This window comes from Gekko japonicus, unplaced genomic scaffold, assembly GCF_001447785.1.
Source record: "Gekko japonicus isolate JY-2015 unplaced genomic scaffold, Gekko_japonicus_V1.1 scaffold908, whole genome shotgun sequence".
NCBI lineage: Eukaryota > Metazoa > Chordata > Lepidosauria > Squamata > Gekkonidae > Gekko > Gekko japonicus.
In genome coordinates, this window is record NW_015172030.1 from 682,226 (window position 1) to 692,800 (window position 10,575).

General features: G+C 53.0%; 1 protein-coding gene across 1 annotated transcript in view; it reads right to left on the reverse strand.

Annotated features, from left to right (window-relative positions):
- Nucleotides 1-10,575, reverse strand: part of KIAA0513 (KIAA0513 ortholog) — a 53,711-nt gene that overhangs the window by 8,673 nt on the left and 34,463 nt on the right. The window contains exons 7-10 of the mRNA XM_015420610.1: nucleotides 9,342-9,382; nucleotides 8,441-8,525; nucleotides 5,140-5,217; nucleotides 4,616-4,645 (exon numbers count right to left, since the gene is read on the reverse strand). Of these exons, the coding sequence (XP_015276096.1) occupies nucleotides 4,616-4,645; nucleotides 5,140-5,217; nucleotides 8,441-8,525; nucleotides 9,342-9,382 (234 nt within the window). The remainder of the gene's footprint in view (nucleotides 1-4,615; nucleotides 4,646-5,139; nucleotides 5,218-8,440; nucleotides 8,526-9,341; nucleotides 9,383-10,575) is intronic.

Below are 10,575 nucleotides of genomic sequence, written 5' to 3' on the forward strand. Positions count from 1 at the left end.
GGGTTAGAACGGATAAAAGGAAGTACTTCTTCACCCAAAGAGTGATTAACACTTGGAATTCACTGCCACAGGAAGTGGTGGTGGCTACAAGCATGGACGGCTTCAAAAGGGAATTGGATAAGCATATGGAGCAGAGGTCCATCAGTGGCTATTAGCCACAAGGTATAGATAGGGACTCTGGGGCAAGTGATGCTCTGTCATCTTGGTGCTTGGGGGGGGGGCAACAGTGGGAGGGCTTCTAATGTCCTGGCCCCACTGGTGGACCTCCTGATGGCACTGGTATTTCTGGCCACTGTGTGATACAGAGTGTTGGACGGGATGGGCCTTTGGCCTGATCCAACATTGGCTTCTCTTATGTTCTTATCTTTACAGATAAATAAGCGCCTTCTCTTTCTGCTCCTCCTCCTTCCGTGTGCACCTTCATAGTGCTCCCATTCCCGCTTTTTAGCTGATGTGCGCTACGATTTTCTCAGCCGCTCTCGAAGTGGACGGGAGCCCCCTCTTGCGCTCCACCTTCTTTTCGCTCTCCTGTGAACTCTCTCACCGTGCTGGACTTGAGGGAGGGGGACCACGGCCCCCAGTGCTGCTGCTGCTGGTTCGGTTCCAAGCCCCCCTGCATTGCGGTTGTAGGAGTTCCCAAACAATCAAGTTCTTCCACTCAAGATGTGAACAGGTGGCTCTTGAAACAGGAGCGGCGCAAGGAAGGGGCTCAGGCGCTTACCGTCTCTGAACCTAGCTGGAATTACGCGGATTCACGTTAAGCGCAACCAAGAACAGAGGTCTGGAGGTCCAGTGGCATATTCAGCATATTCAGACAACGGAGTCCTTCCTGGCCTACAGCATCACACTGCGTTTGCCCAGAGAGGAGGGGGAGACAGCATTTCTTAATATCCCAGAAGCTAAAAAGAATTCCTTTCACTCAGCACAGTAGCCCATCAAGGCGACAACTAGGTTCTACGGCACTACTTTTCCAGATGCAAGGACTTGCGGGCACACACGTGCGCTAGGGAAGTGCCATCTCCTGCCTACACGAGTTCAGGAAGGACTCTACCATTCGGTTTTGCTACAGATCATATCGCAGACGCTAGACCTTTTTAGAAAGCATGTTAAGAGAAGAAGAAGAGATTGGATTTATACCCCGCCCTTCACTCGGAGTCTGAGAGCGGCTCACAAACTCCTTTCCCTTCCCCTCCCCACAACAGACACCCTGTGAGGTCAGCAGGGCTGAGAGGGCTCGTTCCAGAACTGTCCTTGAGAGAACAGCTCTGACAGAACTGTGGCTTGCCCAAGGTCATCCGGCAGCTGAAAGTGGAGGAGTGGGGAATCAAACCCGGTTCTCCCAGATTACAGTCTGCGCACTTAACCACGACACCAAAAGAATTCCCTTCACACAGCACAGTAGCCCCGTCAAGGGGACAACTAGGTTCTACGGCACTACCTTTCCAGATGCAAGGGCTGTGGGCACACCTGTGTGTTAGGGGAATGCCACCTCCTGCCTGTATGACCTCAGTTCAGGAAGGACTCTACCATGCGGTTTTGCTACAGATCACATCGCAGACACTGGAACGCTTTATAAAAACGTGTTAAGAGGAGGAAAAGGAAAAAGAAGGGAAGGACAGGAAGAAGGAAGTCAGTGGAGGAAAAGCAGACAGAGGAAAGGAAAGGCATGCGAGAGGAAAGGCAAAGATGGCGTTGCCCCAGATGGAAAATGGAGGGCGGCATGAAGACCCCCAGGCAGGAAATTCAAATTCAAGGGGGTCACCCCGAACATAACCCAGACCCACAGGTGAGGCTGCAGATCTATGGCGTCTGCGCTCTCTGTGGCCCAGATGAACGCATAAACCTGGCCTGGAAGCCTTTGTAAGAGGTCAGGGAATACCAGCTGACCCAACCCGGCCTATCAGGCCAAGGCGGCTTCCTTGGCTGATGTGGCTGACCTCCCCTTTGGCCGGAGGTAGGCGAAGTTCCGCGGCACCATCGTTTGCAAGCTGGCCAGGTGCGGGAGCCATCTCATGCGCTGCAAGGATTTATCTCCCCCTGCCCCGTGGAGCTACTGTTTCATCTGCATGCAAAAAGCAGCTCTGCACCCAAAGAGCCATTAATCAGCCTGGTAGGACCGGGGACATTAAACGGGAAGCCACACAGACAGTAACTAGGGAAAGGGAGAGGCAGAGACGCGTACAGCCGGACAGCAGATACAGCTAAGTCCAGATGGTCAGAGAGAAATGGAGGAGGGAGAGGAGAAGAGGGGGTTCTACAGGGTCCTGGAGCAAAAAGGAAAATCAGGGAACGGGTTAAGAGAGGAGAGAAGAACCAGGGGGGGGGGGGGGGGGGGGAGTGGAGAATCTAGAACCTTTTTGTAAGTTGGAAAAGAGCCCCTTTGTGTCCAAAAGTTTGCAACGCTCGATGACGTGGGAAACGGCAAAAGAGACCAAACTCATTAAGCACTTTGAACCAAGACTGGGGGAATTTAGACAGAGCTCAAGCAAAGTTTAACACAACCTGAGTAGCATCCAGAATTTGGGATTGACTGTTGACAGCGAGGCAGACATCAGCTGAAGCCAGACAATAATTTTTAAGAGGACTGGGAGCAGGCTAAGAGAGGCTTTGAATGCCATGGGGTGTATACACACACATTATGTGAGACAGGATGCTGGACTAGATGGACCACTGGTCTGATACAGCAGGGCTCTTCTGAGGTTCTTATGCACTTCAACAGCCTAGTTCATCCTGCCCGTACGCATGTACATCTGTTTGTGCATTCACTTTATGAATGAAATTGGGGGCCAGTACTTGGATAAAGATAAAGACCCATGTGCCGCATGACGGAGTGAGCTCCCGTCTCTAGTTCCAGCTCCTGCCAACCTAGCAGTTCGAAAGCAAGGAAGTGCAAGTAGATAAATAGGTACCACTTCGGTGGGAAGGTAACAGCATTCCGTGCGCCTTGGTGTTGAGTCATGCCGGCCACATGACCACGGAAACGTCTTCGGACAGCGCTGGCTCTTCGGCTTGGAAACGGAGATGAGCACCGCAACCCTAGAGTCAGATTCGACTGGCTTTCGAGCAAGGGATAAATGCAGGGCTTGTGTCACACACTCAGCCATACATAGGTTGACTGTAGCAAGAGAATTACTCAACATTCAGGTGTACACTGTATGTAAATTGAATGTGCTTTCACTGTAACTTGTGAATAGGGCTAGTGTTTCGTCTGTTCATTTGCAGGTTTTGAAACGGCACCAAAAAACCCTGCCAAAATTAGTTTTACTTTAAGAAGGAAGACTTGGATGGCCCAAGCTGACCTGACCTTGTCAGTTCTTGGGGCTAAGTGGAGGTCAGCCTTGGTTAATACTTGGATGGGAGATCACCAAGGAAGACCAGGGTCACAGCACAGAGATAGGCAATGACAAACCACCATCATCAGATTTTGGGCTTTTCCACATTCTCATTTTCAATGTGTGTAAGTTCCTGTTTCTTTGGGGGTTTGCTCCCTCTACTGGTCAATTCAATGTTACATTAGTTTATGTCAGGCATATCTCCCTGCAGATTTTTATGCCGCCGGACAGAAAGCAATATAATATCAAATCGACCACTAGAGGGAGCAAAACATGCACGCAACTGGGGAAAAAACCCCTGAAGAAACAGGAACTTACACAGGAACTTACACACATTGAAAATGAGAATGCAGAAAAGCCCTTTGAAAGCTAAAAGGGTTGGCTCCAGTGTTCCCTCTAAGATGAGTTAGTGTGAGCTACCTCACAGTTTTTTAGCCTCCGGCTCACACATTTCTGTCTTCACTCAGGAAGGAGGGCTCCGGCGCCAACTAAATTATGCAGTGGCCAAATCGCTCGCTCACAACTTTAAAGCCAGTAGCTCACAAAGTGGAAGTTTTGCTCACAAGACTCCTCCGCTTAGAGGGAACACTGGTTGGCTCCGGCTAGGACTTGGATGGGAGACCACAAAGGAAGACCAGGATAGCTCTGCAGAGGCAGGCAATGGTGAACCACCACTTTTGAAAAACATGCCGAGGGCACTAGGAAAGGTGTTAGCCAATGTTGGCACCCACTAAGACCTTTCCTGGTGCCTGCCAAGTGCTTTAGAAAGTGGGTGTGGCCGGGTGGGGCTTTTGCCCAACAAAACGTCTGATTGGCTATGGTAGATTATTTGATTGGCTGTGTAGATTTTTTAAAAACTCTGCAACGGCAGCAGCTGCCACCACAGCACGAGGATTTTCACTGCATGATGGAAAGGAATCTGTGGCAGCCATTCTGTGGCCGCGCCCACCACGCTGCTGCCACCACAGCACGAGGATTTTCACTGGATGATGGAAAGGAAGCTGTGGCAGCCATTTTGGGGACTCCCCGATATATACATCTGGATCCCCTTTTCAATTCTTCAGTCTCCAGCCTCTCTTTGCTTGGCTCCAGCTGATGACCAAGTCCCTGGGCTCAATTCCTCTGACTTCAATTTGCCCCTTTTCCTCAAACGGGATTTTCGCCACCGGGCATCGCAACTGCGGAGGCAAACCTTTGGACCCAAAGCAAGCCGTCAGAGTTACCGTTAAGGAGAAACCAAACCAAAACCAAAACGTTAACCAAGAAAATGCGGACAGACACACCTTGTTTCCTCTTCCTCGCCAGCATTCCCTCTGGAGTGGCAGCAGAAAGAGCCAACAGGAGGTGACATGTTAAAAGACCATGCAAGAAAGATGGGTGGAGAGAAAGACAGCATGGGGAGGAGAGGAGAGAGAAAGAAACCGAAAGAGAGAGAAAGAGAGAGAGAAATTAGTTCTTTCCCCCCACCCCTCCCCACAAAAGGACGGCCGACTGCAGGAGCGAAAGGCCTCCCTTCCCTTATCTGTGTTCACACCCCCTCCCGTCTCCCTCTTTGACCTCCCCGTCCAACCAAACTGCCAGCGTGTGGAATCAACCTTTGGCTACCCTGTCGTCCCTGGTCTGCCTGGAAAGCTCCGAGCGCCCTCCTTCGAGAGCCTTCCCCGCCCGCCGAGCAGCAGATGCGGGACACAAAGCACAGGCTGGCGTCTTGACGGGGCAACGGGGAGGGGGCCCGTTTGTCTGACCACCTTCTCCCAACCCATCCCCCCAGGCCAAAAAACCCGCCACCAGGAAGCGACATTCCTACCTAGTGGTGGGCGACCGTTTCCGTCTCTCGCAGTGGACTGCATCAAAGAAGGCCGCGTTCCAAAACCTCAGGGTATGCCTGCAAAACCGGGAGGGAGGAGGGTTGCTGCGGTCTGCTCAACCAAAACCGAGTGCATTTCCATCCCGCTGTTTCTCCAAAGAGCTCGGCCCAGAACACACGGCTCCCCCTTCCTGATCCTATCCCAACAACCTGGAGACCAAGCCCAATGAGGAAAGGCGGAGGGACTTGGGAATGTTCAGTCTGGAGAAGAGGAGGTAGAGGGGGGACCTGATTGCTCTCTTGAAGTATCTGAAGGGCTGTGTCTCTTGGAAGAGGGCAGGGAGCTGTTCCTGTTGGGAGCAGAGGAGAGGACTTGCAAGAAGGGGTTTCACTTAAGGATGGGAAGGTACCGGCTGGATCTTAGTGAAAACTTCTTGACAGTAGGAGTTTGTGCAACGGTGGAATCAGCTGCCTGGGGAGGTGGTGAGCTCCCCCTCACTGGCAGTCTCTAAGCAGCGGCTGGACAAACCCTTGTCAGGGATGCTCTAGGCCAGTGGTGGCGAACCTTTTAGAGACCGCGTGCCCAAATTGCAACCCCAAAACCACTTATTTAGCGCAAAGTGCCAACACGGCAATTTAACCTGAATACTGAGGTTTTACTTTAGAAAAAACAACTCATACATTAACTTAAGATGATCCAAACAAAGTAAGGAAAGCAATCCTGATGGTCGACCATCAGCTGCTGACCCACCGTCTCGCCGACGTGGGGATTCAGGGGCTCGCCCTTCAATGGCTTACCTCTTTTCTCCGTGGTCGGGGACAAAGGGTGGTGATAGGGGAGCAGCAGTCCCGGAGGCACCCTCTAGTGTGTGGGGTGCCTCAGGGGGCTGTTCTCTCCCCGCTATTGTTTAACATCTATATGCGCCCCCTTGCCCAGATTGCCCGGAGGTATGGGCTTGGGTGTCATCAATATGCGGATGACACCCAGCTCTATCTGATGTTGGGCGGCCGGTCGAGCTCTGTCCCTGAAGATCTGCACCGGGCATTACAGGCCGTGGCTGGTTGGCTCCGACTGAGCAGGCTGAAGTTAAACCCGGCGAAGACGGAGGTCCTGGGCCTGAGTCGCGGTGGTTTGGGGTTAGGGCTCCCTCTCCCGACCTTCGATGGGGTGCCTTTGGTGCCAGCGCCGGAGGTTAGGAGTTTGGGAGTGCTCCTGGACTCCTCGTTATCTATGGAGGCCCAGGTGGCAGCCACTGCTAAGTCAGCCTTCTACCATCTGCGGCTGGTGCGGCAGTTGGTCCCCTTCCTCGACCGCAGTGACTTGGCCACAGTGATCCATGCGACGGTCACCTCGAGGCTAGACTACTGTAACGCTCTCTACATGGGGCTGCCTTTGTCGCAAATCCGGAAGCTGCAGCTAGTGCAGAATGCTGCGGCCAGGCTGTTGATGGGTCTTCCTAGAAGGGACCACATCCAGCCTGTGCTGAAAGCGCTGCACTGGCTGCCAATAGCGTACCGGATTCGTTTCAAAGTGCTGGTTCTTACCTTTAAAGCCCTACATGGTCTGGGTCCAGCTTACCTAAGGGACCGCCTTTCCTCATATGTTCCCCCGCGAGCACTTCGGTCCGGGACCCAACATCTCCTGGCAGTGCCAGGTCCCAAAGAGGCCAGGCTGGCCGCTACCAGGGCCAGGGCTTTCTCGGTGGCGGCTCCTATCTGGTGGAACGAGCTCCCGGGGGAGATCCGGGCCCTGCGGGACCTTGTGCAGTTCCGCAGGGCCTGTAAGACGGAGCTCTTCCACCAGGCGTATGAGTAGGAGCCGCCACTACCATCATCATTATTCCATCTTCACCTGGCCCTGGATGAGGGAACATCAATGCTTCCCTGGAGCAGACGATGCTGAGCAGTTCAAATATGCCATCTCTGAAATTTCATGTAGAACACCTAGAGCACTTTAGTCAGTAACTCGTTATGAATGTTTTGTACTGTTGGATTTTAAATGGTTTTAATTATGTTTTATATTGGCGTTTGCCCCTATGTAAGCCGCCCTGAGCCCGCATTGCGGGGAGGGCGGGGTATAAATTGAATTAAATAAATAAAATAAATACTTAAAATTATTTGGCAGAGAATTCGACACTTTAATGGTGGTCTGGGCCTGGCTGGGGCGATGGCACGCGTGCCCACAGAGAGGGCTCTGAGTGCCACCTCTGGCACCCGTGCCGTAGGTTCGCCACCACTACTCTAGGCTGATCCTGCATCAAGCAGGGGGTGGGATTAGATGGCCCGGATGTCCCCTTCCAACTCCGTGATTCTAGGATTCTATAACCTCCCTGAGAATTAGAGGGAGGAACGGGTGATTGGCCCAAGGTGACCCAGTGAGCTCTGTGTCAGAGTGGGGCTCTGGACCCCAGGGCCAATGCACAGGCCACGCGGGTGTTTAGCGTATTTTAGGTAACCAGCCAGAGAAAGCCAGAAGGCGGCAGGGAAAGGGGAAGACCCAACATAAGACAGATGGACTCCATCGCAGAAGGCACAAGGGTCCTCCGTTGGCAAGGCCTGGGCAAGGCTGTTAACGAGAGAACGTTGGGGGGGGGGAGTGTTCATTAATTCATAGGGTCAGCCAGGGCTATTTTTGGGCAGGAACGCACAGGAACGGAGTTCCGGCTGGCTCCCGAGCTGGCCACGCCCAGCAGGAGCTCATTAGCATAACAGGCCACACCCAACAGCAGGAACTCATTAGGATTGGCTACATTAGGGGTGTGTGGCCTAACATGCAAAGGAGTTCCTGCTACCAAAAAAGGCCCTGGGTTTTGACAACAAACAAGGTAAACAGAATAAGAAGCAAAAGGTGGGTGTGGCTGGATGACCACACTTCTGGTAACATGGGGGTGTGGCCTAATATGCCAGTGAGCTGCACTGTCAGGGCTGTGGCCTATTATGCTAATGAGTTCCTGCTGGGCCTTTTCTACAAAAAGAGCCCTGGTCGGCGTAAGTCGGAAGCGACTCGACCACACGTAACACACACTTTCTGAAGGCTGCCGGTTTCTCTTGAGGTGTCGCTGCACTGTGCTTATTAAGACATGCCCTGAAAACTAAACTGACCGCACAATATGTTTTGTGTAATACGCAGAGCTGAAAATCTGTACCCAGGACCTTGACCAGGATGTGTAAATATTGCCTAAAGGGGAGAAGGGAAGAATAAGCCAGTGTGGCCCGGGTTCTGCCAGGCAGGAATAGGACTGGGCCCCGCAGATCAGGGGCTCTTGCCCATACGTGGCGGCTGTGAGCGGCCGGGCCCTACCAGATGGGTTGCTGCTTCAGGTGCATGTACAGGTAAATCTTCTCCCCGGCCTTTTCTTCCTCCTCCTCAGGAGTGTACAGAGAAACTGCAAGGGGAGGCAAGAATGGGTCAAGGGGATTTTTGCAGACACCCCGCCCCCAACAGAACAAGCAGCGGCCTCCTCCCCCTAAGCTGTTGGTTCATCGAGGTCAGTACTGTCTACCCAGACTGGCAGTGGCTCTCCAGGGTCTCAGGCAGAGGTCTTTCACATCCCCTCCTGCCCGGTCCTTTCAACTGGAGATGCCGGGGATTGAACCTGGGACCTTCTGCATGTCAAGCAGAGGCTCCGCCACTGAGCCACAGCCCATCACAATTAAGTCTTTCACACATGAACACACACAAAGTTGCCTTATACTGAACCAGACCCTCAGTCCATCAAGGTCAGTATTGTCTACTCAGATGGGCAGCGGCTCTCCAGGGTCTCAGGCGGAGGTCTTTCCCATCAACTACTGCCAGATCCCTTTAACTGGAGAGGCCAGGGACCGAACCTGGGACCTTCTGCATGCCAAGCAGAGGCTCTGCCACTGAACCACAAGCCCTTCCCTGAAGTTGTCTTAAACTGAAGCAGACCATCAGTCCATCAAGGTCAGAATCATCTACTCAGACTGGCAGCAGTTCTTCAAGGTCCCACGGTAGAGATCTTTCCCATCACCTACTGTCTTGGTCCTTTAAACTGGAGATGCCGGGGATTGAACCTTGGACCTTCTGCATGCCAAGCAGAGGCTCTGCCCCTGAGCCACATCCTTTTGGGCCAAGATCACAGTTGGGATCTACTTTACTCCATGTGCCAGAAGGCTGAACCTTTAAGAATATTTTGAACACATGCTTTAAACACACATAGGTCTGCAATAGCTGTGCTTACCTGATTTCTGGATTCTCTCTTTCGGCTTCTCTTCTCCGTCCCTAGAAGACAAACAGACAGAGGTCAACCAGGCAGGGAAAGCACAGGTTAAATGTGGAACACACCTTCCCTCCCAGACTCAACTCTTTTCACGATCCTGGTGGAAAAGAGCAGATTCTCTACCCCCCTGATCAGACAAGAATTGGGGGCAGGAGTCACTTTGGATCACACGGACACATGAAGCTGCCTGAATCAGACCACTGGACCACCAAGGTCAGTATTGTCTACTCTGACTAGCAGCAGGTCCCAAGTCTTTCACATCACCTCCTGCCTGGTCTTTTTTAACTGGAGATGCTGCCGAGGATTGAACCTGGGACCTTCTGCATGCCAAGCAGATGCTCTGCCACTGAGCCATGGCCCCTCTTTACAGCTCTCCAGGGTCTCAGGCAGAGGTCTTTCCCATCACCCTGTCTTTTTAATTGGAGATGCTGGGGACTGAACCTGGGACCTTCTGCATGCCAAGCAGATGCTCTGCCACTGAGCCATGGCCCCTCTTTACAGCTCTCCAGGGTCTCAGGCACAGAGGTCTTTCCCATCACCTCCTGCCTGGTCCTTTTTAAGTGGAGGTGCCGGGGATTGAACCTGGGACCTTCTGCATGCCAAGCAGATGCTCTGCCACTGAGCCACAGACCATCCCCTTCAATGAGACAGAGGTGTGGTCTAGCATCAGCTGCCCTGGACAGCTCAGGTCATGGTGTTCAGCAAGAGCTGAATTTGGCTGCCAGTGAAGCGGCTGGGCAACTGTGGCTGCAGCAGAGACTGCGCTACACAGAACTCTGTCAGGGTTTCTCTCCAGGGACTCACTCGTTTTTCTTGGCCATGGGAGACTTCAGCTTGGACTCAAAGCTCCCGAAGAAGCCTTTCATGTTCTCAGACTTGGTGTTCTTCAGCAGCCGCTCCGCAATGTCCTTCTTCTCGGCCAGCCAGCTGTTTGCGGACTTCAGGTAGGAATCGATGCTTCCGGTGGGTTTCTCCTTGGCCTCGGAGGGCAGGGCCTGCAGCTTGCCTATCGGAAGACGACGGCACGGAAAGGCTCAGAGAGAGAAGCCTGGAACTCGGGAGGCGGCCTGACAGCAGGCCGTCGGACCGTTGGACTCGGCGTGGTCTGCTCGGAGCAGCCACATCTCTCCAGGGTCTCAGGCAGAGAAAGTGCTTACCCAACCAGTGTTCCCTCTAGGCCAAGTTAATGTGAGCC